Consider the following 27930-nt stretch of genomic DNA (forward strand, 5'->3'; position numbering starts at 1 on the left):
TTGATTATTATGAATAAAGATGCATTATACGGCTGTTGTGGCCAGATGGCTTTATTTCTTTAGGATGACTACCAAGGAATGGAATTGCTGGATCACACAGTAGATGTGTATTTAATTTTTCAAAGTAGATGCAAAACAGTTTCCAAAGTGGTGGTACCATGTTAGAGGCACATAATAGTTGGGAGGGCTGCAGCTGGCAACTCTTTGCTCCATGCACAGTGATACCTGCTGATGGCTGTAATTTACATTTCCTGATGACAAATGATACGGGATGAGCACTTTCTTTTATGCCTATTGGCTATTTATATATTTTCTTTTGTGAAGTGTGTGTTCACATCTTTTGCCTGGTTTTGTTTGTTGGTTGGCCGTGTCGTCTTTTTATTATTGAGTTGCAGGATTTCTTTATTCCAGATACGGGTCCTTTGTCAGATATATCTGCTACGAGTATTTTCTCTCAGTTTGTGGCTTGCCTATTTCTTGACAGCATTTTTTGATAAACGGAAGTTTTAAATTTAGATGAGATCCACTGATCAATTTTTTTAGGGTCTCTGCTTTTGATGTCCTTTCTAAGAAAATCTTTGCTTACCAAAAGATTGAGAAGATAGTCTCCTATGTTTTCTTCTAGAAGATTTATCAATTAAGTTTATGTTTTGGATTATGGTCCCTCTTAAATTGACCTTTGTGTGTGGTGTGAGATAGGGATGGCAGTTCCCCCCCCCCCCATGAATATCCAGTTGTTCCAGCATCATTTGTTGGTGCGCTCATTAAAAATCATTTGATCCGGGGCGCCTGGGTGGCTCAGTGGGTTAAAGCCTCTGCCTTTGGCTCAGGTCATGATCCCAGGGTCCTGGGATGGAGCCCCGCATCCAGCTCTCTGCTCAGTGGGTAGCCTGCTTCCTCCTCTCTCTGCCTGTCTCTCTGCCTACTTGTGATCTCTGTCTGTCAAGTAAATAAATAAAATCTTTAAAAAAAATCATTTGACCATATATCGGAGGGCTCTAGGTATCTCTCCAACACTAAGCTCCCAAGTAAAAATGTGTTTCATGCAGTCTTTTCTGTACTCAAAGTAAGTCCCCAAGAGAAGGAGCATCAGGTCACCTGGAAGCCTGTTGGAAATGCCAAATCCAGCATCCCTTTAACCCTATGCAACCTCCAGGTAATTCACAGGCACATTACGGGGGGGTATAGCTCAGGGGTAGAGCATTTGACTGCACAGGCACGTTACATTTTGAGAAGCACTGGTGTAGATCATTTTTGATGAAGGAGGGGAAATATCACATTGGCACACTCTGCCACTGACAGCCTCCCCGTGTACTGCAGACTGCGGGGTCCTGGGAACTCATTTCATCTTCTGAATATGCTAGACTCAGTCCCAGACGCAATCTCAGGGTCCGCCACTCCCAACGAGGGCTGCTGCGCGGTCTGGGCTGCTGGGAGACAGCGGAGGGAACTCGATCGCTTACTCCTCACTGTCCAATACCCACAGCCACCTGCTCACTCACCCAGCAGCTTCTTCTGCCCTCTCTTCCAGACACATATTCCGCCCCTGAACCTTCGTTTCCTCAATTACGGAGCCCAGATAATAATGGTGTCTATCTCAAGGGCTAATGGGATGCAAAGTGATCTGAGCAGAACCTGGGCATGAAGGCAGCACAATAAAAGTCAGTGATCTTCACGGCCATTTCACAGAGCCCGTCGCCCGGGAGAAGCCGCGGCGTACAAGCGGCCTTCCCTCTCTCCGCCCCTCACCCCCCGCTCCGCAGCCCCACCCCCCCTACACCAGGGCAGAATTGAGCCAGGCGGTCTCCCCAGCTCGACTTCTCCTCCCTCCCTTCCCCGCGCCCCCAGGGCACAGGGCACCGATAAATCTTTCCCAGCACGCGGCATTGTTACAGCCCCTCGCCCTCGCCTCTGACTGGTCCCCGTCCGGGACGCGAGTTCCTCAAATCCAGGTTGTCTGTCTTGGTCGTCTTTGAAGCCCCAGCCCCCGGGACAGTGTCTGGTACTTGCAGAGCGCTCCATAAATGTTTGCGATATTGAATAATACGTGAAGCAAGCGTCCAGCCTTCAACTCGCGGGGGTGGGGCATGTGCGGGCGGCGGCGCGGGGGAAGAGGCAAGGCTGGCCGCGGGCCGCGTAGAAGGACACAGGCAGAGGCGGAGGGCTCCTTGGGGGCTCGGTGGGTGGACCCCGGGCCGGAGGACAGAGGAGGCCCGAGAGCCGAGCCCGGGTCCGCAGAGGACTGGCGGGGCCGGACGCCCAGGATCCCCGCGCTCCTCCCCCGCCTCCTCCCGCACTCCTCTCCCGCCTCCTCCCGCGCCCCGCCCGCTCCGGCTCCGCTACCCCCGCCCCGCGCGGCCGCGACAGGGAGGGGCCGGGGAGGCGGAGCCAGCGGCGGCCGAGGCTCCCGGCACCCGCGCAGCTCCCGGTGGCGGAACGGAGATCCCGGAGCGCCCAGGTACGAACCCCGCGGGGAAGCTACCCAGGAGCTGGGTGGCTGCGGGAGGAGGCGCCGAGCCCCGCCCCTCGTGCGCGCGGCTGCCTCGCGGCCCCCCAAGCTCCCCGCCTGGGGGAGGGGGCGCTGAGTCCCCGCCCCTCGGCCCCCGGCCTTCCTCCCCGCGCTCACCCCCTCCCCACCCCGGTGCGTCCCGCTGCTTTCCAGCCGCTGGGTTTCCTCCGCACCGCCCGCCAGCGGCCCCCGGGGTTCCCCTTCCCTTCGGCCAGCAGCGCTCCTTGTTCGTCCCACAGGTTCCTTCCGAAAGCGAGCTGGAGTCTGTGCCTGGCCGCCTCGTGGGAGGTGGGGGCACAGCTAGAAGGAGCCAGAGGGTGAGTCTGGCGGAGGGCGGCGCGGTGGCTGGAGAGCCCAGTACCATTCTTTCGCATCTTGGTATCCCCGGTGCTCCGCGCCGCGGGTCTGGCTCCATGTCTGCGGAATGAATGAATCATTACTCTCCTTGTCCCCTTCCGAAGGAGGACTTTTGAGGTCCACGTGCTGCAGAGCACGTTGGGGGGCTGGGGGGAGGGACTCCTGAGCTAGGGCTGCCCAGTCCTGCGTAGTGGAGACCCGACTCACATTTCTCTACCTTTTCGCACTCTGTTCTGGGGGGTACTGCTTTCAGTTTGGGACTTGGGGGCGGTGGGGAAGGAGGGAGCTTGTAGGCCCAGATGGGTACTTGCTGAAGGTATGACCAGAGGCTTGAAGGTGAACAGCGGACTTGTGGAGGACAAGGGACCTGAGCAGGGCCTCTCGAAAGGGAACAGGGCACAAGGGGTGCTGCAGAGCAGAGCGCCCCCTGTAAGCAAGGGCAACCTCATACCTTTGAGACCAGTCGGGAAAGGCCACCGGAGTATGGATTCAGACCTGTAAGCTGCTGAACGCCTCTGAGCCTCAGTTTCTTCATCAGCAAAATGGGGATATTAGCGCCCATTCTTCAGGGTTCTGTGCACGTTGAGAAAAGTGTCATATGAAACCTCTCAGCAGAATGCTTGGCACATCTGGGGTGCCAGCAAGTCTTAGTTTTCTTTCTTTTCTCTCTGAAAACAAACAAATGAAAAAACAAATAAAAACAAGCGGAGAGTTATTTGTTTCCATCCCCTCTGTCCCCAAACTGGTCATGGACAGACACAGCAGGCGTGTAAACCCTGTTGGTTGAATGAATATGGATCGACCCCACTTACCCTCCTTCTCCCAGAATCTGCAGGCAGAGCCCGGGAGCTGAGCGGCACAGACATGCCCGTGCTGTCGGAGGACTCCGGTGAGTGCCTTTCCCAGGGCCTGCCCAAAGCCGCTGAGATAAGACCCTGCCCACCAGCCCCAGGGACTGCTGGCGAGCGCTAGGAGATAGAGCCTGGGGAGACAGTGTCCACACTGCACAATCCCCTTGGGGTCCCACGGAGTCAGAAGTACCCAGGGCATGGACTATACTTCGTGTTCTTACCCTCTTCTCAGGTTTGCATGAGACCCTGGCACTATTGACTTCTCAGCTCAGACCTGACTCCAATCACAAGGAAGAGATGGGTTTCTTGAGGGATGTTTTCAGTGAAAAAAGCCTCAGTTACTTAATGAAGGTAAGGCCCCATTTCATCCCATCTGCTGAGGGTTTCTAGAGGTTTTCAGAGCTGGCTGAGGCCCCCAAGTGCATCTTAACCATTCCCCTGCCCTGGGAGGGTCTTTGTTGGCCCACTGTGGGTGGCTTTCTCTTGGGCTGACCCATCCGTGACCCACTCTGCGGCTATCTCGTGGGCAGGCTGTGGGATGTCTCTGGTGCACCTGGGCTGCTGACTTGGGAGGCCCCAGCCTGAAACTGACTGTCTTTGCAGATTCACGAGAAGCTTCGCTATTACGAGAGGCAAAGTCCAACCCCTGTTCTGCACAGCGCTGTGGCCCTTGCTGAGGATGTAAGCCCCAGATTTTCCCCTACTTTGTTAGCCCCCCTCCCTACTCCATAGGGTTCCATCACCATTGCTTAGATTGTCGGGGACATAGGGGCTTGGAGCCCAAAGAGGGAAGAGACATCTCCTTTGCTTCTCCTCCTACTCCTCCTTGGGCTTCTTAATGGGCAAAAGGGGACTTGTGAGCCCTGGTCTGGGCCAAGGGACACAGGGACACGAGGACGCTCACTTACTGTGTGTTCCCGAGAAAGTCTGTTCCCCCCCGCTGTGAAATGAGAACATTTGAATCATATCAGCAGTTCCAGACTGTTGAGGTCTGGCGACATGAAGGTCAAACAGTCGCCTTGTGCTGTGCTTTGGGGAGGCCCAGTGTAAAGTCCTGGGGTCACTTGACTTGCGGTGCGCCTCTACTGGCCCTGGGTTCCCATCTTTTAAAGGAACACTTCCTAACTTCCCGCGGACCTGCTCTCTATGTTACATGGTTTGGGAAGTTGATTGCCAAGGCCAGCTCCTGGGTATACTCACCTAACCCCAGGAGATGGCCTGGCGGGGCGTGGGCGCAGACCTTCCCTCCTTTCTGCGCTATGTGACGTGATGAGGACCGCGTTAGGCTCTCAGGCTCCCAGGCTCGGCATTGCCTCTCCTACCAGCTCTGGGACCTACCACAGGTCATTCAACCGCCCTGAGCCCCAGTTTCTTCATCTAGAAAATAGCACAGCAGTGAGAGCACATATGATAGAGCCACACAGACCCAGGTTCAAATCCTGGCTTTTCAACCTTGGCCAAGATGTTCAGTCTCTCTTGTGTCATTCTCGTCTGTCACATGGCAAGATGAGAATACCTGCTATATTGAGTTCATTGTGAAATTTGTCCTCATGAGGGGTGCCTGGGTGGCTCAGTGGGTTAAAGCCTCTGCCTTCAGCTCAGGTCTTGATCCCGGGGTCCTGGGATCAAGCCCCGCATCAGGTTTTCTGCTTGTCAGGGAGCCTGCTTCCACCTCTCTATCTCTGCCTGACTCTGTGCCTACTTGTGATCTCTCTCTCTGTGTCAAATAAATAAATAAAATCTTAAAAAAAAAATTGTCCTCATGAAGCAGATAGCACCTAGTAAGGGCTTAGTAAGTTAGCTCCCAGTAGGAGTAGCCCACACGAGCTACTCAGGCTCTTTTGATCCGGGCTGTGATTTCCCTGAGTGTCAGTTTTGGGGCGGCTGAGTGTCCCATGCACTCTCGGCTGCTGTCAACCATTCCTTCAAGGACACTTGGGTCCAAAGCTCAGGAAGCAGGGTTTTCCCCTGGAGACTCCTAGCAGGCTCGAAGCCTGGGCAGCCGCGTGTGACGTTCTGTCTCGTTCCTCCACAGGTGATGGAGGAGCTGCAGGCCGCCTCCGTGCACAGCGATGAGAGGGAGCTGCTCCAGCTACTGTCCACCCCTCACCTTAGGGTAGTCACACAGTCCCTGCCTACCCACGCAGCTCATGTTCCCCTGGAGTGGGGGCCGTGGGGAGCGCTCAGCAGGGAGGCTGAGGAAAGGAGAGTTCTCAGTGGGGGAGTCCTCAGTACCAGGGTCTGGGTGGTGGTTTCTCTGGCATGCGACCTGAGACCCCCCCCCAAATCACTGCTAGGCCAAGGCCCCCTGATCCCTGGGAGCTCTGGGGCTGGCCCGTCACTTCTCTTGCTTTCCTGACAGGCCATGCTCATGGTACATGACACCGTTGCCCAAAAGAATTTCGACCCTGTTCTTCCCCCTCTGCCTGATAATATTGATGAGGATTTTGATGAAGAATCAGTGAAGATTGTCCGCCTGGTGAAGAACAAGGAGCCCCTGGTATGTGACACCCACCCCTCTTTCCCCACCCCTTCTATCTCCCATCCACCCAGAAAACTGGGAAGAGCCTCCCCCCACCCCCACGCCAAAGTCTCCGGAGTGAGTGATAGCAGCTTTATTGGGGGCTGCCAGTAGTCCCCGTGACATCTTTGTGTGCAGGGTACCTCTTTCTCTGGGTGTACACAGCCTCCCTTGACTGTGGCCAAGCTCCTTTGTGCAGTACACAATCTGCGCAGCTGTACAGGGCAGCCCTGATCATCACGGTCCCCATCAGAGGTTAGCAGACTAGGTTCCAAGTGCCAAACCCAACTCACTGCCAGTTTTTGTATATAAAGTTTTACTGGCACGAGGCCATGCCTTTCATTTCTGTATCATCTGCGGCTGCCTCTGCGCTGCATCGGCAATGTGGCGTAGTTACCACGGAAACGGTGTGGCCTGTGGAGCCTGAAATATTTACATTTGGCCCTTTACAGAAAAGTTGGCCAAATCCTGCTCTGAATACTGAGGAAGCCCTGGGCAGCAGCCATTCTTCTCCTCAGCTGACAGATTGTTATCATTTTGGTCCAAGTGCAGCACTGATTTACAGAGCAAAGGGACGGGGTTGTTTATTACACGGGGGAGTGTGGAGAAAGTCTGAGAGTTGATTGCTTGCCCCAGAGAATGCCTCAGCTGGCATTTTGAATTTTCACCTTTTACCAAGGGCCCTCAGCTAAACTACTTTTGCAAATGGAAAGGGAGCTCTCTGTCCCCTCTGTTTCCCCCCTTGCAAAAATGGGGCAGGCATCCATTGACACAGCAAACATACCGTGTGCCAGGCACCGTGTTGGGCACCTACAGATCAGAGGTGATGAAGACTTAGTCCTTGCCCTCTGGGAGGTCGTAGGAGAGTGACGGGGGTTTTCTGGAAGAGGTGACGCCCAGGCTGAATTCCAAGAAAAGGAACGAGTTTCCCAGGAGGAAAAGAGAGAGGAAGAACACCCCACCCAGTAGAATGAACTGAGCAAATTCAGGGTAAGGGAAACAGCATGATATATTTGTCAACGGAGACTCCTGTTCCCCGGCCTTGGTTCTTGATTTTGGCCAAGAAAGAATTCAGAACCAGACTCTGGAGCAAGCAAAGGTTTGATAGCAGTTTAAGGGAAAGGACCCTCTGGAGATGGGACACTGGGAGATCAGGGTTGTCTTTTTACATTTGGTTTAAGTTATGGGTCATAGCTGGGCTGGTTTTTACCAAAGGCTGCAGCCAGTCACCTAAGGGACTCCTGTTGTTTGCGGGGTTGATGTTTTGGACCCCATATGGTCCTTGTCTGACCTGTTCTGGCAGCCATTCTGGGGGAGGGGGAAGGGAGGACAGAATAAGGGGTTAAAACCGCAATGTAAATGTATTACAATGAAGCTCTAGGTTACTACAAGGCACTGGTCATAGGGAAGAACATGGGCATATCCCCTGGGGTCTGTCCTGGCTGTTTGGAACTTGGCCTCCACCCTTTCATCAGTGGGTAAACACTTGTTCCCTGCTCCTGTCTGGCTCATTGCCTACTCTGTCATATTCAAGGTGCTCTGGGCTTCCCGGTGCAGATGTGGAAAGCCAAGTTTGTGGTTAGGAGTGACGGAGGTGGGGCAGAACCAGAGGGAGATGCCGACGGCCCATGCGCAGTGTCACAGCTTGTTCCCAAGGGCAGCGGGAGGCCATTGTACGGTTTTACAGATGAAATAACATGATCAGATTTGCGGTTTGGGAAGATCGCCCTGGCTGCCAAGTAGAAGGTGGCCTGGAGAGTGAGGCCAGCAGCAGAGGACTGGTGTGAAGGTGGGGAGCTGACGGGGAGGTCCAGAGAGGGGGGCTTGACCTAGGCCTGTGGGAACAGAGAAGAGAAATGCAAGAAGTATGTTGGAAAATGGTTAGTATCACTTTGTGACTGCCCTGGTTTGGGCAGGAGTCTGGGGGTGGGGGGGGATGCCCAGGATAGTGCCCAGATGTCCATCTGGGACAACTAGGTGGGCACTGCGGCCGTCGTCCAAGGAATGGAGCTTAGGTCCCGTTGAACACAAAAGCGGAGGCTTCCAGGGAGTGGAGGGATAATTGTTCCAAGACACAGATCTGGCAGCTGCCTGCATCCGGGCTGCCTTTCCCCACCGCGCCCCAAGGCCACACCTGAGAGGTCTGGACCACCTGGGTAGAGAACAGACAGTGAGGCAAGAAGGGGTCCGGGTCTGAATCTTGCCCCTTTCGTCATAATCCGAAAGGCAGAAGACCCGGGAGAGAGGTGTGTCACCAGCACCCTGGCTAGAAGAGAGTCCCAAAGTGTGGGGGGCACTGGAGGCAGACAGGCGGGAGGCAGAGGCAAGAAGGCTGGGAGTGTGTGGGAGCCGGCAGCTGGTGGGCGGTCAGTGCTGTGGCCGCTGTCATCGAGGATGCAGGTGGCAGTGACTTGGAGGGCAGGAGGCAGGGGAAACAGGTGCTTGCTCCAAGGGAGCAGAGATGGGGGGCTGCCGGAGGGAGGGGCAGACTTTTTACTTATGAGGGGGACGTGATAGTATTTTTGGATCCAGGAGGAGCCAGCAGGGAGTAAGTATTGAGTCTGCCGGAGAGGGAGGGAGGGGACAGAGGCACCAGCCCAGATGGGAGGAGCCACTCTGCTGAGAGTAGGGAAAGGAGGACAGGATGGACGGAGATGCCGGAAAGTTTGAAGGTCTAGGGGGCAAGACACCATGGGGTTCTTGGCTGATGATTTCTCTTTCCAGCAGTATTTGTCCTGCGGACTTCAAATAGGTGACATAAACAGAGTTAGTAACAAGCGTGCCCGTGTGTTTGCAGTAACAGCCAATAATAAAAGGTTAACATTTATTGAGCACTTACTGCATGCACTTAGGCTGTGCAACATAATTGAGGCTTGCCCGTATCACCCAATAGAATCCGTGTACCAGCCCCAGGAAGTTAAATGTTGTCCCCCACCCCAGAGGAAGCAGACTCAGAGGAGATAAGGGGCTTCCTTGCTAAGGCTGCATGCTTTCAGGGAGTGGCAGGTGTATTCGAACCCAGGGTCATGCAGCACCCGAGCGCAGTGCGTCACAGCCTGCTGCCCTGCCTGCTGCGGTCCCGCCTGCGGGGTGCACGAAATTGAGGGCTTGTTAGCACCTCTCATCTGAGACATCATCTCTGCTGGGCTCCATGGGCCAAGTTCTGGTCCCAAAGCTCTGGCTGGTCATAACTGGTGCCTCTTGGCAACCACAGAGGGTCTGGTACTCTGTGATTGATTAGAGGTTTAGAATTTGCAACCGCGTTTTCTCCAAATTATTATTAAATGTCTTTCCGAGAGACAAGGGCTGTGATGGGAGAGACAAGCCCTGGACTTGGAGTCCCACAATCTTTCATGCCTTCGCAGCTGGGTGACCTTGGGGATGCTGACCTTCACTGACCCCCTGTTCGCTCATCCCCAAAATGAGATGTGGGGATCGCTGTGCTGTATTAACAGGAGAGGCTGGTGTCAGGAGAGGCTGGTGTCGCGCATCCTCCGCGCTGGAAAGGGCTGTCCTTGATGTGCCCTCTGGGGTGATGGAGAGATGGGGAGGCTCTGTGGGGTCCAGAGACTCGGTGGCTGAGGTTTGGGGCTGCCTCTGAAGAGCCTGTCTGCTCTGTTTCCGATGCAGGGCGCCACCATCCGGCGGGATGAGCACTCTGGGGCTGTCGTGGTGGCCAGAATCATGCGAGGGGGCGCGGCAGACCGCAGCGGTGAGTGGCATCCCTGGTGGCCTGGTGGAGGTGACAGCCACTGTGCCCCAGGCTTCCCCCAGCCCGCCCCAAGGCCACGAGTCTCCTTTCCTTCTCCTCTCTGGTCCCCTGTTTGGAATCTGCTTTGCTCTCCAGGAGTGGGACTGGAATTCTCTTCCTCCCTCCCGAGCCTGGTAGAAATTGTAATTGTTTGAACATACCTCAGGCACGGAGAACACTGGGGTTGGTCAGACGGGCTCCTGTGCTGGCCTCGCTGAGGACTGGGGTCGCTGAACCCACAGCACGGGCTTGACGGGTTTCCTGACTGCGGAGCAGGGACGCCCATCCCTGCCACCATGGTTGTCACGCTTATGGAGGAAAGGGTGTTCACGCCCCAGATTTGTTTGGGCAGAAAACAGGTGGAGAATCATTGTTGTGTGAAACAACTACTCGGTTGGGAGGCAAACCTCCTGGTGGGGAGAGGTGTTACCCCAGAAGCCCCGGGATCACCCCTGTAGAGACCAGTGATTCTCAAACACTAACAAACACCCACCCAGCCCCCCCCCCAGCACCTTGTTAAAATGCAGATTCGGATTCAGCAGGTGTAGGGGCTACCCCTGAGATCCTGCACACATGACCGCCTTCTGGGGGCTGCCCATGCTGCCGGCTGTCTCTTTGACAAGCAATTATGGCCTCGTGGGCAGAGACAGTTGTTAGAGCAGAGGCCATTGGGCAGGAGTGTTTCATACTCTCGACGATACCTTTCCAGGTGACTTTAAGTTTTCTTGGGATTTGAGAAAGACGTTCTAAGAGTAGGTCTGTTAACCCAGGAAGGTGAAGAGTTAATGATATATATTTTTAAAGATTTTATTTATTTATTAGACAGAAAGAGAGATCACAAGTAGGCAGAGAGGCAGGCAGAGAGAGAGGGGGAAGCAGGTTCCCTGCTGAGCAGGGAGCCCGATGCGGGGCTCAGTCCCAGAACCCTGAGATCATGACCTGAGCTGAAGGCAGTGGCTACTGAGCCACCCAGGCGCCCCAGTTAATGATATTTTTAAAGAAACAGAGGTTATAACGGAAAGAACCAGGCTTTCGATGCCAAAATAAGCGTGTTTGGACACAGGCTCCATGATATCTTAGCAGAGTAGCCTTGGGCAAGTGGTGTACTTGCTCTGGTCTCAGCTGGCTGCTTGCAGACTGGGGATTTGCCTGGGGGGTTTGGAGGCCCCCGATGCTGAGTGGGGCACTCTGTGCACAGTAGGACTCAGCTGGATTCAGGCCTGCCGGCCATCTTCACACCTTGAGTCTGCCGTGCGTGTGGTGGGCTTCTCCTGTGGGTTCCTGTGGTGCCCTGGGCCTGGGGCCCCTTCCTATGCTGATGGGTAGCCCCTGTGTCTCCTAGGTCTGGTCCACGTTGGAGATGAGCTCCGAGAAGTGAATGGGATCACAGTCCTGCATAAGCGCCCTGATGAGATCAGCCAGATTCTGGTCCGTGCTGCATGTGTCCTGGGGTAGTGGGGAAGTGGGGGGTGGTCTTTGGAGACCAAAACAAGGTACTTCTAGGAGCCAGGGAGGATTCTGCCTCAGTCTCTGTGTTCACGAGGAGGCTGCAGGCAAAGTGGCTTTGCAGTACGCCCAGAGTTGGGGTGGGAGACAGGAAGAGCGGCATTCCCAGGACACCTGCCTCAGACCTCTTCAGCATAGCCCTTTCCCAAGGCCCCTTCTGTGGCAACATGCCCTCAAAAGGGCCTCCTCTTCTGACGGGCTGAGGAATATGGAAAAAGAAGCTGTGGTACAGGGAGGACCAAGAACAAGGGCTTTGGGGGTCAGCTGGTCCTAGGTTCAAATCCTGCCTCCACTACTTTCCAGCCGGGCAGCCTTGGGCCTCCCATTAGGTCCCCCTGGGTTCCACTTTCCTTTCCTGGAAAGTAGGAACAGGGAGGAGGGTTTCTCCTCCAATGTGTGGTTGTGATCAGGATGTAAACATCAGGAAAAGGATATAGCACTTCCTGTCTGTGAGGGGATTCTAGGGCCTTAAGTGCTGAGACACAACCCACCCCCAGAACCGATTCTGCTAGTTCAAGTTACAGTTGTCAAAAGCTCCAGTCATAGTTTTGTCTTCTTTATGCTCAGGCACAACACTTCTTTATCCTTCTCCCCCAACACAACCCTCTTTGCTAGTTTCTGATGGTTCAGGAGGGGGCAGAAATGGGCCGATCTGAAGTGAGGGAACCCCACTGTTGGGACCCCTGGTTGCAAGCAGGCTCTTTTGGTCTTCCTGTCCCTGCCCCCCTGCCCTTTCCCCGGTTCTAGGTCCCGGGCTCCTTGTGTTCTAGGGCAGTGCTGGTTCAGGGAGACTTTTGGGCCAGATGGGCTCTCATGGGCAGACCACATTCTGCCTGGTGCCCCCCCCCTTCCCCCGCCATGGAGATGCAAGGTCTGTGTCAGATAGAGGGAAGGGGAAACCCTGGCATGGTAGGGGTAGCCTGAGGTTGGAGAACCTGATGGGGAAGATGGGAGCAAAGGAGGGAAGTGAAACTGAACTTGGTTATGAAAAAACCCTGAGAAAAGAGGAAAGACGGGTGGCCTGTGGGCTCTAGAAGTCAGGAGGGAAGGAAAGGCCGAATTCAGCACGTGCGCTGTCCTTGGTGCTCATTCAGAGTTCCACGTCCCTTTGTCCCATGATCATGCGGATACTGGCTTTCGAGTTTTGCTTTAGTTAATTCATGGGAGCCGCCATGGGGCCCACGGGGGAGGCGGCGTGTCTGACGTCTTTCTGAACGTGAGTTTCCAGGTCGGGGCAGGAAGACTTGAACTCACCGAGGGTGAGGGTTAGACGTGGGAGGTGGTAAGCCTCGAACTCTCTCCTCTCAGGCTCAGTCCCAGGGATCCATTACCCTGAAAATCATTCCAGCCACCCAGGAGGAGGACCGTTTAAAGGACAGCAAGGTAGGGAGGGGTTGGAGGTGGGGGAGGGCCTTGAAGCAGTCGTTCTGGAAGAGATCACATGTCTAGTTCTCCAAACATGCGCTCAGTAGAGAACTGGAACTCAGTCACGCTGTGATTCATTTATTTGTACCTGCCTCTTTCTAAACAGGATTTGACGTGGCTTACTAATAAAAGACGAGGTTATTTTAATTGAAATAGAAAATCAGGGCCACGAAGAGGAGAAAGTACCAAATGTGCTGGATTCGGGACCAATTAAGTAACTGCCATTTGCTTAATTCTTTGGTGAGCCTACCTTTTTTGGGCACTTCCTCTGTGCCGGGCGCTCTGCCAGATGCTGGAGACAGGGACAGTTGGTAGCCTTGAGGACTCCTGGTTCAGAGAGGGAGGCCAGGGAGCAGGTGTTTCATTTCTATGTGATTAGTGCTAGAAAGGTTCCGAGCAGAGTCACGGACACTGTGGAAGGGATTGGGTAGGAGGGGTACTGGAAATGAGGCTTGAGACAGGTGAAGGTGAGTAGGACATCGCCGGTGAAGAAGAGGGGGTGGAAAGTTCGCACTCAGAGGTCTGCATCTACCGAGGCTCAGAGGTGCGGAGAGGAGTACATTCGGGGGTTGGTGAGAGCCACCGTGGTCGGGCTCTGGAGGTGTTGTGCTGAGAGGTAGGTTAAGGCTATCTTCTGAACGGCCTTGAATGCTTTCCTAAGGGGGCTGGTGTAATTCCGGCCTGGTTTGAGGTCTCAGAGGTCAGCCCCGAGATGAAGATTCGAGTGCAAGTAGTTCATTTGGAGGTAACCCCAGGAAACCCCCCAGGGAAGGGAAGGCAGTGAGTGCAACAAAGCGTGCGTCATCCTGGTGGGAACTCGGGGATCCCGCATAGACATGTGTCTTCCCACCCAAGAGCCAGGGGAGCTGGGAGATCTGGGCACCCACTCCTGCCAGGCTGCATCCGGGGATGGATTCCCAGCATTCTCTGCTGGCTGCATGAGAGTAGAGCAGTGGCCAGAGAAAGCCCTTGGCCAGAGAGACACCAGGGCTGGCTGCTGGAGGTCTGGCTGGCGGGGGGCGGGGGACACTGAAATGGTGAGACCCTGGGGGATGTGGGAGCTCCCGGGCGACCATGTGGCAGGGGTGGGGTTGGAATGGGTAGAGACAAGAGGCAGGGAGACCTGCTAGGGAGGCTCTTGTAAAATGCCTCTGGGAGAGATTATTCTGACCCGAGTGGAGGTGGTGGTAGAGAGGACAAGAGAGGGCATTGCTTTGATTTCAAATAAATTGGGATCTGACCTAGCAACCAGGGCAGAAAGGCGAGGAAAGGCAGGACACACTTCTCCTCAACAGATGGAAGGAAGCATGCCCATTTCTTTAAAGAAAGATGATTCCCAGCCCCTTCCTCTGGGCATGGAATGCAGGAAGAGAAGGGACATCACAGCACTTGGCACAGAGTAGATGTCGACAAGTATTTTGGTGATTGGGGATCAATCATGGGCAATGTCTCGGATGTCAGATTTTGACAGCAAACAAAGACATCATCTCTGTGTGACTATTTCTTATTTGCATACTTAGATTGAACCCTAGGGCTTGCCTAGTATAGACTCTTAACCTGATGGAAGCTGGTTCTTTCTTGGATTTGCTAATATGATCTCCATAGACAGCTTGTGCAGGTTCTAACTTGGCACAGGGAGAAAACATGGTTTTCCTGGAGAAAATGGGTAACCTGTCCCTTAGCCCATCCTTTCTAAATATTTCTTCTTGATCCAGAAGCCTGAGCTGGGATGGCCATATAAGATTATACCCTCTTCCGAGCACCTGGGACCCTGATAACATCTGTGGCTGGGTGAGAACATCTGTCCTCAGAATATCTGGCCAGAAAGTTCTTTGACTCTTTTCTTTTTTAAAGATTTTTGTTTATTTATTTGACAGAGAGAGAGAGAAAGAGCACGCATATGTGCACAATCAAGAGGAGGGGTATTGGGGGACAGAGAAGCAGACTCCCCACTGAGCAGGGAGCCCTTTTCAGGCTCGATCCCAAGACCCTGGGATCATGACCTGAGCTGAAGGCAGACGCTTAACCGACTGAGCCACCCGGGGAACCCCTAACTGAATCTTTTTTCTGGTTGACACATAAGGAATATGACTTAGATCTGCCTCAGAAAACTCTTTGTTGTTGTTGTTGTTGTTTTTTCCTGTTTGTTAAAGTAATTGGGCCCTAGTGGTCTGGTCATAGAGATAAACTAAATCCATCCACTGAATTATATAGGACAAGAAAGTGTAACAAATGCCATCTTCTCTAGAGGGGTGACTTCAGGGTAAAGGGAAGAGCTGGGGGTGGCCGAGGATGGGGTAGATGGGGCAGGGTGAGCTGTAAAAAAAAAGTGGACATCAGTCGTCCACTGCAGAGTGGTAACAAGAAATCGGTCACAGTTGTGCTGTTGGTATCCATGCTCTCATCAAAGCGTCTAGATCACTTATTTAACCGATGGCCACTGACTTCATTAGGGAAAATAACATTTTTGTTAAAATAACATTTTTGTTAAAATCATGCTGGTTCCTAGGCCTAGCTCTTGCTTTGCGTAATGCTAAGAGGCTGCTCCAAGGACAGCAGATTGGGTAAATAAAGAAGTACTTAGGCTGGAAAGAGAAATTCAGATAGAGTGAACCTGGACAGATTTCCCAACTATAATATTCAAAACAGTTTGAAGAACAAGAGGAAACCATTAGCTTTCTGTCCTCGAGGCTGCTTGCCTGTCCTGCTGGCCCATGAGCGGTGTCCTCCGGCCTTTGATGCGGCAGAGACACACCTGTGCTCACGCCCCCCACAGGTGTTCATGCGGGCGCTCTTCCACTATGACCCCCGGGAGGACCGGGCCATCCCCTGCCAGGAGGCGGGCCTGCCCTTCCAGCGGAGGCAGGTCCTGGAGGTGGTCAGCCAGGACGATCCCACGTGGTGGCAGGCCAAGCGAGTAGGGGACACCAACCTTCGAGCTGGCCTCATCCCCTCCAAGCAGTTCCAGGAAAGGTGGGTCTGGGGTGTGTTGTCGGGGCGGGCGGGGGTGCAGCTGTGGCGTGGCTAGAGGCATAGGTACATGGCCGGAGCCCCAGTGGGAGGGGTGAGCGGGGTGTCGTGGCCTAGGTTAAGTACCCATCCCCCTTGTGGTCGGTCTTCTTGTGCTCTAACCAGCGCTGATGGCCGTTGGCGATTTAAATACACGTATGGAAATCTATGATGTCACTGAATGCGGATATGTTTTATAGTACGTACTTAGAGAAAGTCGAAAAATAAAATATAAAATTACAGAAGAGGAGGACAAGGGAAAACAAAGTCCCCGAAGTGTCGCCACCATCGAGGCATCATGATAGATGCCCTTGGTGTGCTTTTTTATTTTTAAGATTTTATTTATTTGTTTGACAGACAGAGATCACACGTAGGCAGAGAGGCAGGCAGAGAGAGAGGAGGAGGCAGGCTCCCTGCTGGGCTCCATCCCAGGATGCCGAGATCATGACCTGAGCCGAAGGCAGAGGCTTTAACCCACTGAGCCACCCAGGCGCCCCCTTCGTGTGCTTTTTATGGGAGAGACGCAGAAAGAATGGGAAGTCATGCTTTTGGCCGGGGCGGTGGGGGTGGGCATGTGTCCCGTGTCCCTTCACATGGTGCCTTTAGCATTTCCCACATTATTACCTCGTCTTTATTGTGTGGTTTTTAATAGCTCTATGATATTCCATCAGAAAGCAGACCGTACTCACGGGCAATGAGGATGGTTTCTGTCCCCCGCCCCACCGAGGAGCTGACAAGTATAGCTGGTGGTTCCGACGCTTTCTAGAAATGTGACGGGTTCGGGGGGAGGAGGACACGGGGCTCTGCGAGGTTGCATCCTGGGAGGGTTTGGCCTCCCCTGGGTGTGCGCAGAGGCGTCTCTGGTTGACTTCGCTCCTTCCCCGTGGCTGTACTTTTAAGCTGTCTGCACCATTCCACTGCGAAGAGTCCGCAGTCATCGCCTTGCTCTTGAGACTCTTCCTCCTGTTTCGAATGATTTCCTCTGGATAGATTTCCAGAAGTGTAAATGCTGGCCCGGAGGGTGGGGCAGTGACGGCCTGCATTGCCTGTCCTGTAGCCTTTTTCCATCTTTTGGGGCTGTGGAATGCTGCAGTGACAGATGTCAGGGGTCATCTGCCTCAGTGCTCCCAACCCCCGTACACGGTCCCTAGGTCAGGCATGTCAGCATCCCCTGGGAACTGGCTAGAAATGCAGACCCTTGGGTCCTTCCTCGGACCTGCTGAATCAGAAACTCTAGGGGCCGGTCCTGAGCTCTGTGTTCCAACAGCGTCCAGATGGTTCCAAGGTGCTGAAGTTGGAGAACCCTTGCCCTCTTTCCTCAGGAACCTCAGACCCATATGCATCTTGGGCTTCCTGGGTCTTGAGGGGAGAGCTCTTTAGCTGCATTTGAATGTGGGGCTCTAGACCCCTCCAAGAGTCCTGGATGTTTTCTAGGATCCGAGGTGAGGCCTTGGTGACTGCCTGGCCACTGATGATCAAATTGGGTAATGTGTCCGGCTGAGCTCCCTGATGACGGGGAAGAGAGGGCTAAGTTAGGGTCACCCTCGCCCTCCTGGAGTTGCTGTGCTACCTCCCAGCGTCCCCAGATCTAGGGAGGCTGGGTGAGAGTGAACGAGAGGCCTCCCTTCCTTGAGAATCAGCCCTAGGAAAGTAACCACCAATCACCGATGTGGCCTGGGCCCCATCCCCGTGTGTGACCATCTTGGGCTGGAGGAGCTTCTCCTAGAGCAGGAGACTTGCTTTCTTCCAGCTTGTGAACCAATGAGCTTCTGTGAAAGTGTCTCTCTTCACCGTCACTGACTATGGAGGGAGGCCCTTGGAATGTCAGGATGTACCCACCTGTGCAATCCAGGCCTTGGTTTCTCTTAGTTTTCCAGAAGGTTCTCTCTGACTGGTTTTGTGGCTGAGCTCATGGGCCTGCCCATCTCCTTGTGTCCCCATAGACGACTAAGCTACCGGAGAGCCACCGGCACCCTGCCAAGCCCTCAGAGCCTCAGGAAGCCTCCCTGTGAGTAGATGGGCAGCAAGGGGCTGGGGTTAGGACTCAGGGGCTTTGTGCCCCAAAGAAGTGCTTACTGGACTGGAGACGGCATCAGGGGCATCAGGGGTCCCGTCTGAGCTGGACAGGCCTCCAGAGGCAGGAGGGGAAACTGGAGTAGGTCAGGGAGGGGGGAGCTATTCTCTGGAGAGGAGCCACTGTATTTGGGACCCATAGATGATACTAGGGGGCATGTTAAATACTTCTTCCAAAACAGCGTGCAAACATGTGTGTGTGTGTGTGTGCGTGCATGTGTGTGTGTCTCTCTCTCTCTGGAAGAGTGTCCACTGCCAAGCGGCTCTCTGATCCTGACAGTTTTAGAACCACTGATGCTGGACAGGAGTGGAGAAAGCTGCAAGTGATCCTGTGTTAGCACCCAATTTGGCAAATAAAAATAAAGGATGCCCAGTTAAATTTGCATTTCAGATACATAATAAATGGGTTTCTCATGTAAGTATAGCCCATGCAATATTTGGGACATACTTATGCTAAGAAATTATTTGTTGTGTATCTGAAATTCAGAATTAACTGAGGGTCCTCTGTTTTATCTGGCTCCCCTATCCCGTGCAGCCCGTACCTTCAGAAGACACACTCACCAACCACCTTGCCTTTCAGTCATCATAGTGGGAAGGAGTGGAGTCAGGACGTCCTCTTTTCCAACGTGGGAAAATGGAGGCTCATGAGGTCAAGGGAGCGGGGCTGGGGTCAGGTTTTCAGAGGGCCTGTGCCCTCAGCCTCCAGATTAGAGCCCTCTATAGAGATGAAGCTGCCCGCGATATGGCCTCTCAGGCTCAGGCGGGGGCAGAGGGGGGAACTTGGGACCAAATGAGTGGCCCAGAGGGGTGTCAGGTGACCAGAGCAGAGCTGGCTGGGAGCCCAGCTCTGCACCGCGCCATCCTTCGGCACCTGAGTTTGACCAGGCCCGTCTCAAGCCCCGGAAAAGAGAGAGGAGGTCCCGGCCCCAAAGCAGGCATCCTGGGGTGAGCTGCTCCCTGGCTGGGGGCCACTGCCCACGGCCAGTCTTCCAGACCAGCTCTCAAGGCAGAAGGGCTGCTGAGTAAATCGGCCCTGGAGCTGTTCATGCCAGTGCTGCACCGGCTTGCTTTGGGCCGCTAATGAGACACACACGGGGAGACTAATGAGAGCTAGGCTCGGTTTCATAATGCACCACAGCTCGGATCACAGGTTTGCTGGAGGAAAGAAAGAGGGGACAGATGGAGGGCTCCTTGTACACACGAGGCCACGGCTGCCTCTCAGCTGCGGAGCCTCCTGGTTCCCCTCCACTAACGCTCTTCCATCTGTCTTTTGTGCAAACCGAAGATGATCAGCCTTGTGACAAAGGTAGGCTGGTGTTTATCCCCTGTGCGCCCGGCCAAGAGTGTAGACTGTCTGCAGCTGGAGGGGCTTCTTTTCCTCCCCGCCCCCCGTGCCCTGAGGTGTGAAGAGCTGCAGGGAACAGAGCTCCTCCCTGCCCACCCGGCACATAGCACCCCCTCTCCCCCAGATGCTGGCTGGGTGGGAGGCAGGAGATAGGAAGGGGGAACGGGGCGAGTGACTGTCCCCTCCTCCTGCACACTGAGCCTAATCCAGAGGGGCCTGCTGGCCCAGAACTCCTGCCGGGTCCTGCAAAGTCTAAGCATGGCCTAAGCATGGAGAATTGAGTGAAACAGAAGGACTTGGTTTCCTGGAGAGCCAGGACGTGGCATTTCTCCCGGCCCCCTATGAGACATCATCCCAGTGGCCTCCTCGTGGCCACCTAGGAGCCGGGTCCCTTTGGGTCAGACTATGTGTCCAGCAAGGCTTACTGTCTGCCTATCTCTGTTTGGTTCCCAGAGACCTGTGACTGTGAAGGGTACCTCAAAGGACACTATGTGGGTAAGTATCGGGCCTTGTCCCCCAGCACCCCATGCCCCGCCTATGCAAAGCCAACCGTGGGCTCCTGGACTAGGGGAAGACAGAGGCAGGGTGATCTGAGCTCTAAGAGTAGCCGAGCCTGGGGGACCCACATTCCCCTTCATCTCTGTCAGCCAGGGGAGGGGGGCTGACCAGCCCAGGCTTTGGGATCTCCCCAACTTCCACCCAGCCCCCTGGGAGCAGAGCTCTGTCAGGGAAGGGACGCAGAGCGTTCTGTTACCACCGATCTCTTATCATCACGGTCTCAGCCACGGTCTAGTCCGTGTGTGCCACCAACCACTCAGTGACGGAGCCTTCTACTGGCCTTTTACCAGTCTCCAAAGGTCCTTTGCTACTTTTATTCTGCTTGGTCTTCTCAAAGGCCTTAGAGACTGGCAGAGATTTTTTTTTTTTAACCTTTCATTTCGAAGTAATTTCAAACTTACCAAAAAGGTGCAAGAGTTATACCCAGAACTCTTTGCCCTATTTGCTTGTCATCCCCTTTTTCACACGCACACAGTTTCTTCCTGAGTCCTGTGACTTGGGCTGTAGCCATCACGTCCCTTTACCCCTAAATGCCTCAGTATGTATTCCCTAGGGACAGAAACATTCTCTTATAGAACCGAGGGGAGTTATTAAAATTCTAGAAGTTTAACATGCAAGCAGTTCCATCATCTAATACACTGTTCATATTAAAATTTGGCCAGTTGCCCCAGTAATACCCTGTAGAGCATTTTCCCGGATCCAGGACCCCCCCCCCGCCCCCCGCACCAGGACCACATGTTGCCCTTGTAGATTTGTATTCCCATTTCATGGATATGGAAATTGAGGCTCAGAGAGGTGATGACCCAGCCAAAGTCAGCCACGTGCTAAATAAAACGGGTTGGGACGCCTGGGTAGCGCGGTCAGTTGAGTGTCCGACTCTTGGTTTCGGCTCAGGTCCTGATCTCAGGGTCGTGGGATCGAGTCCTGTGCCAGGCCCCACACTCAGCGTGGAGCCTGCTTAAGACTTTCTCTCCCTCTGCTCCTCCCCCTGTGTTATCTACAAATAAACATCTTTAAATAAAACAGTGACCTTGAACCCTAATTTTGGAGGCCAGATGGTCACCCTTTCTACATCTTACTAGGCATCCTGATCAGCCTCTTCCTGTAGCAGGAGGTGGTTGGGAGAGGCCAGTGGGACTTAGCCCCCACCTTCCAGGTGTGGCCAGGTAGAGAAAGTCTTTACTGGGAGATCCTGGGAAAGATGCCACAGTTCTCCCCACCCTTCCTGCAAAGCTGGTCTTCGGAGAAGCTTCCGGCTGGGCCGAAGGGAAAGACCAGGAAGCCCCCAGGAAGGAAAGGGGTGTGCAGGAGCGGAGTCTCCAGAGCTGCTGACCTATGAGGAGGTAACCAGGTACCAGCACCAGCCTGGTGAACGGCCCCGCTTGGTGGTTCTGATTGGTAGGTGAGGGCCTGCATTTCCAGGGATTGGGTGGGTTTCCTCCTGGACTAGTGGGGAGGGAGCTCAGGGGGGACCCTGGTCAGCCTTCCTCTTGTTTCCCAGGATCTCTAGGAGCCCGACTGCACGAGCTGAAGCAGAAGGTGGTGGCAGAGAACCCACAGCACTTTGGTGTTGCTGTTCCACGTAAGAAGGCCCATGGGGGGTTTGTGTGTGCACACCCGTGTGTGAAGAGTTTATAGGGACTTGACTCCCCAGATCCATCCCAATCCTTACTTCAGGTCTGAGGGACCGATGGGCACTGCCTGCTGTGGGCAGATCATGGGACCTAGGCATGATAAGAAACCCACTTTCAGGGGTCCACTAGGACCCTCTGAGGCAGAAGCTGGAGGACCACTTTCTTGGTTCCTTCCTGGAATGGGCGATAGGTCTAGAGCACACTGCAGGTAAAGTAGCAACCTTGGGTACCAAGGGGGCATTCCAGCTTCCTCTTCACAGTGACTCTGACTCTGATAGCCCCCACCCTCTGCTTGAGTAAGAGAGTAGGACAGAGAAGCTGGGAGCCTGATGAGTTCTGAGACTGCTCGGGCACTCCCTCGCTGCTGGCTTCTGGGCCATCAGAGTGGCCAGGCACCCTCTAAGGTGTTCACACCCCTGCCAGTTCCTGAGGCTAGGAGCAGCTGTGGAGGCTGAGACCAAGGAGGCAGGGGGGCCTGGTTTTGGATCTGACGCAAAAGAGGGGAACGAAGGGTCTGGGAGCTTCTATGGGCAGTGGCTTGGGCAGCGCTCCTGATACCCTTGAGGAGAAGGGTGATCACCATCGTATACTGCAGAGGAAGATGCTGGGGCTCAGAAAGGTTAAGTAACTTGTCCAGTGTCACACAGTTGGGAAGTAGTGGGGCCAAGATTCAAACCCAGGAAGCCTATCCAGTCACATCCTTGATGAGACTGCACAAAGGGCGTCTCCCCTCCTGCCTGCCACACCTGTCCTTGGCTGTCCCTTCCCTTTCTGGAACACTCAGTTCTGGCCTCAGAGGGATGCAATGTGGGCACCCAGTAGTCACCGAAAGGGCAGGCTCTGGTGGCAGCAATGAGACCTTTCCAGAGTGTTCTGAGGGCAGCTACCCATCCTTTCTTTTACCAGACCCCTGTCCCCTGGGCCTCAGGGCCCATACTCCAGTCTGTAGGTTGTCAGAGTTGTCTTTCGGAACCCTATCTAAAGTGGCAGGGATGGGAGGGAGGCAGCTGGGCTCCAGAAGCCATTCTAGCGACACGCCCCTGATGGACCTGGGAGGTAGGCTTCTGAGAGCCACTGCCTTCCAGGGTGGACTGAAACCTGCAGGACCTGTGGAAGCTGCTCATATGTGCATCTTTCAGAACCTCCAGATCCATCCCCCGGGGCAGGGGTACATGGTTGGTCAGGCCTACCCGTTTCAGGCACCCCACAGATAGGTGAACATCCCCCCGCCCCTTGCTCTGCGGACCTGAAAGAGTCAAGCAAGTCTTCCCACTTCAGAGAGGCAGTGACTTTAATCCTGGTTTTTGAAGCATAAATAGGAGTTTTCCAGGCAGGGAAGAAAGGAATAGTTCTCTATACAGAGGGATCCGGTTGTGCAAAGGGATGGAGGTCGTCCATAATGGAGACGACCCAGGGTCGCCACATTAGGGACTGGGGTGGCGGGGGGGGGGCTTGTGTGGATCATGTGGGAGGAGATACTCCTCTAAGGTCTTTAGAATGTTATCGGTGGTGAATAAAAAGTTTTTAAGCAAGTGAATGACATGATCAGAAAAGTGACCCTAGCAGCTCTCCTCAGCGTGGGACAGAGATGCCACATGTGGAGCACAGAGCGTCCTGGGTTGGTCCCCAAGGTCATGAAAATTCTATCCTTCAGGACCCCCATCGTTTCTTGCGGAATGTTCTAGAAAAGAGCAATGTGTTCCTTCACGTGTGCTCTCCTGGGAAGGACCTGGTTTTCCCCTGAAGTGCACGTCTTAGTTCTATCACGGAAACCAGTGGAGAAGTGCTGCCTGATTTGCGCCAAGTTGTATGAGAGCCAGATTTGCTGAAACGCATCTTGTCCATCACAGGACCGTCTGTTTTCATGTCTCTGCTCTTGAAATGAGAAGTCACTGAATAAGGATTTAAAGGTCTCCAGCAGGGCTGTCTGTATCTGGGGCCCCATGGCTCGCAGAGAGGAAGATGAGGAGGAAATCAACAGTTAGGGCTAGAGATCCCTCCTGCGATTCTTAACAACCCACACCACCCCAGCCAGGCCATCTAGCGGGGCCGCTAGGGGCAAACGCATGGCATGGGACAGAGCTCACCCCCTGGCTTGGGCTTGATCTCCCTCCATCTCCGTTGTCCTCCCCTGCAGAGTGGGAGGCCTCGTTTCCCGCATCGCGGAGTGTGCCTGCCCCTCGGGGACACCGTGGAATGGGAGTGGTGGTTTCCTTCACAAAACAGCAATGACCTCCAGGGGGGAAGGGGAGACCCAGGCTCGTTGCTGTTCTCATGCACTGCGAGGTGACCTCTCTTTGCCCGGTTTCCCTTTTCCTTTCTTTCAAAGATACCACCAGGCCCCGAAAGAGCCACGAGAAGGAGGGGTTGGAATATCACTTCGTCTCTAAGCAAGCGTTCGAGGCCGACTTACATCACAGCAGGTGCGTGGGCCTGACGGTCCGGCGGGCCCTCGGGGGCCCCGGCTGGTGTTCCGCTGGGCCTTGTGGGAGCGCTTTTGGGAAGGCAGGGGACCAGGGACAGGAGTGGTGGTAGAAAGTCCATCCAGCTTTGCCTGCTAATTTAGGCAAACTCAGGAGCTGAAGGCCTGTTGGTGGTGTTTTAGGTTCCTGGAGCATGGCGAATATAAGGAAAACCTCTACGGAACCAGTCTGGATGCCATTCAGGCAGTGATGGCCAAAAACAAAGTGTGTTTGGTGGACGTGGAGCCGGACGTGAGTTTCTGAGCCAGTTGGGTGTTTTCTGTTGGTGGAATATATACATGGGGGGGGGCTCAATCGGTTGAGAGTCTGACTCTTGATTTCAGCTCTGGTCCTATCTCAGGGTCGTGGGATCTAGCCCCGCGTCCGACTCTGTGCTCAGTTGGTAGTCTGCTTGAAAGTCTCTCCTTCTGCTCTCTCAAAAAAAAATAATAATAAACGAGGGAGCTGTATATTACACAAAACCACCTAAGGTTTTTTTAGTCCAAGGGACTGGATGTTAAAATTCCTTAGGTCTCTCTTTGAGAATCTAAGGAAAGCTTTGTACCCCGAAATGTGCACATGTTTACACAAAACGGCATTCATAGGAGGATGCTCCCAGACCCCCTGGTGGCCTGCAGACCTGGGGTCGTGGCCTCTGCGTGGAGGGGACCAGGCAGTAGCACGGGCGCCACTGATCCGTGGTGACAGGACAGGGAGTTAGATGCCAGGGCACGGGTGGGTGCCGGGGCCCAGCTCCCTGTACCGGGATACCGCCCCCTTCCCCCAGGACAAGTCAAGTCAGCGGCTCAGGGAATCACTGAGAGATAGGCGACCCAGAGAGCCATTTGAAAGAGAAAAGGGAAGGAGACGTGACCCCGTGAAGGGCTTCCAGCCTGTTTCCAGTTCTGCGTGCCCTGCCTGCCGTGTGTTTGACGGGGGCTCAAGCATCTTTTTAACTTTGTCTTTGACAAAAACTGCGAAGTTTTGAATTCACTCTGGGTTTTTCTTTTTTTCCTCTATAGAAATGGAGCTCTGATTTTATGCTAGAAGGTGTAGGCTTTATTTAACAGGAGTTGGCTTGAGACAGATTCCAAAAAGCACATTATATTTATGAAGGAAAAACCCTCTCACATTTGGACTTGCTCGGAGTTGATCAGCAAAATTAAAAGTCTGAATTGCAAAATTTTATCTGAAAAGTGATTTTATTGAATGGGGGGGCTGCAGAGCATACATAAACGTTTAATGCCAGTGTTTCCAAATTGAGGGCCTTACATTATAGGTCATAGGCGCTAACAGGATGATTTGCATATTGAAAAGCTTCTAATGTCTGTACCATTTGTTTCAAATGGTTTCTTAGGCTCTTCATTTGCTTAGCAAACCTTTTCTTCTCTGAATATCATAAGGAGGCCTGTGTGATAACACATATTTTGAATTAGTGTAGTCCAAACTGATGTTTGACTAATAAGAGTTGCACATTAAATCTTCTATCAGGACGGGGCACATGGAGAAGGGCATATGAAGGTTAATCAGAGCTCATGGGGTCAGAGCTAAGAGAGACGGCAGCACCTGGAGCCGGGGCTTCGGAACGTTCATTCTCAGCAAGCGGGCCTCTGGGGCCTGGCCAAGTCCAGTGTCAAAGTGGAGGATGGGAAAATGAGCAGCTGGGTCTGCCCAGTGGAAGTCCGTTGTCACAAGACCATGCGATCAGGACCCTTGCCCCTGAGGTTCTGAGATACAGCACACCCTTACGGAGCATTCAGAAAGGGTTTCGTAATAAAATATTTCTCAAATGCGTAATATTTTTGAACTTACTTTCTCAGGCACTGCAACAACTGAGGACCTCAGAGTTCAAGCCCTATGTTATATTTGTCAAGCCTGCGATTCAGGAGAAGAGGAAGACACCACCCATGTCCCCTGCTTGTGAGGACACAGCATCCCCACTTGTAAGTTTAAAGTGGATCATTTCTCAAGGCCTGAAAGGGTTCATGACAGCTGCCTAAGGGTCCTCGTACCTTCTGCATGGGGCTGTCTTTCCGTTTGCCTGTCGGCCAGACTTAGATGGTTGGGTTACTGGAAGGCCCAAGTAGGGCAGCTGAAAGTTCCTCGAGCTTCAGACACCCTTCACTCCTTCACAGAAGGAGCCTCCCAGAAAATAGGGGACATCTGTCAAAGACTCGACCACACTGATCTGTTCAATTCCTAGGCCACACCCCCGTCATTCTTAATTGAAACACCAGCTTTGGATCCAGTCTCTCCGGTCTCTGTGGCAGCATGCCCAACCCTTGCCTAGGCCTTTAGAACCTATATTCTGACCCCACAAGTGCTCTTGCTAAAGTTGGGACCTGGGGCTGATGGCAACAGAGAGAAGAGGAGGAAGAGGAGGGAATATTTTGGAATGGGGGTCTCTTTGGGGGAGAACGGCTCCCCCACACTGTAAGAGCACTGAATTTCTATGAGCACAAGAGGGAAGGCAGAAGTTAAATGTCAGTCAACTACCTGCTTGAGGGTCTGCGTCTTCAAGGTGTTTTTGAATAAAGAAGCAAACCCTCTGCAAGCCGGGCAAAGGAGGGTTCGCCAGCTACCTGTCCCTCAGTGTTAGGGGCCAGGAAAGCAGTCTGATGAAGGAAGGCAGGGACCCCAGGGAAATGGCGTGTTCGGTCAGGAATGTCCCAGCACTTTTGTAAAGAACTCCAGCTACTGTGCTTGTAATGGGCTCTGGTATGAGGAAATGGCAAGAAGAATTAAGTTCTACGTGATGAATTTAGGAGTCTGAATTCAGAGGGCATGAGAGTTACTTATCCTCCTTCTTTTCCCCCTCGCTGATTCCAGAAATGCTTGCTTTGCTTATAGTTAATAGTATTTGTAGTTCTTTGCCGTAATTACTTAACCACCTTGACATACAACACAATGGTACCCCCTTCTCTGGAAATACCTTCTACCCGGAAGTGTGATACTGACATTATTGGTACACACGGATATAGAATTAGCGTCCACCCAAAGCCCATGTCATGGGTGAGGTTAACAGGTTCTAAGAGCTAACAGTAGATATTCTGAGAAGACGAACAAGGATTGTGTCTACTTCCTGGCCACATTATTGGACGTGTGATTGGGTGTTATCACCACACTCTGTTCTTGTGTACGCCACGGGTTATTCACGGGCCCAAGTCACCCCCCCATCACTTAAAAGCAAGACCTGAGAACACCACCCAAGAAAAAGACTGGAGGTTTCTTGTTTTGAGGGAGGACCACCCAGTGGCTCCATGACGGCCCCTTTCCTTGCAGGACGAGGAGCAGCAAGAGATGGCTGCCTCCGCCGCCTTCATCGATCAGCACTACGGGCATCTGGTGGACAGCGTGCTGGTGAAGGAGGACCTCCAGAGCGCCCACAGCCAGCTCAGAGCGCTCTTGGAGAAGCTGGGCAAGGACACTCACTGGGTGCCTATTAGTTGGGTCAGGTAACTGTATGCCAGAACATCTGGGTTGGAGAGGAGCTGGAGGAGGACCCCCTCGTCCAGCCCTCCCCCATGCAACCATCAAGGAATCTTAAGTGTGGAGAGGAGCAGAATTTTCCATAAACGTCCTTGTGCAGAAGAATATGTGTGTGGAGTCTGGTCCGTTATTGGTTTTGTCTGTTGTTTTTCATTGCATTCCTTTGGAGCAGAGAATGTGAATTGAAAAGAGGGTGTATCACAAAGTAACGTTTCATTCACTCAAGTGTCAGAAGCAAGTTGACCCTGATTCTTTGCCTGGAAGCTATATAGAAGTTATGTAGTCATTTTCTTTTGGGGGTGGGATTTACAAGGTACCCATTTGCAGAGATTATAAACAGAGGGATGCTTCACTGATTCAGCTTTGCTGGAAATAGAGTTATCCTTACCCATGGAGATTTTTCCTTGCAACTGAAGCTCCCTTGTCCTCAAGCACTAAAA

At 53.5% G+C, this 27930-nt stretch overlaps 1 protein-coding gene across 1 annotated transcript; it reads left to right on the plus strand.

The window, feature by feature from the left end:
* The first annotated feature begins 2756 nt into the window (after positions 1 to 2756).
* Positions 2757 to 27595, plus strand: MPP3 (MAGUK p55 scaffold protein 3). The gene is made up of 19 exons (XM_044247818.1): positions 2757 to 2826; positions 3693 to 3755; positions 3950 to 4068; positions 4321 to 4398; positions 5753 to 5833; positions 6080 to 6217; positions 9869 to 9950; positions 11332 to 11417; positions 12804 to 12878; positions 15697 to 15893; positions 17873 to 17937; positions 19288 to 19308; positions 19801 to 19842; positions 21139 to 21303; positions 21407 to 21487; positions 23869 to 23962; positions 24145 to 24253; positions 25822 to 25944; positions 27284 to 27595. Exons 2-19 carry the CDS (start codon positions 3731 to 3733, stop codon positions 27458 to 27460), a joined length of 1758 nt encoding a protein of 585 aa, XP_044103753.1. The 5' UTR covers positions 2757 to 2826; positions 3693 to 3730; the 3' UTR covers positions 27461 to 27595.
* Positions 27596 to 27930: the final 335 nt, after the last annotated feature.

This window comes from Neovison vison, chromosome 5 (assembly GCF_020171115.1).
Source record: "Neovison vison isolate M4711 chromosome 5, ASM_NN_V1, whole genome shotgun sequence".
Taxonomy (NCBI): Eukaryota; Metazoa; Chordata; class Mammalia; order Carnivora; family Mustelidae; genus Neogale; species Neogale vison.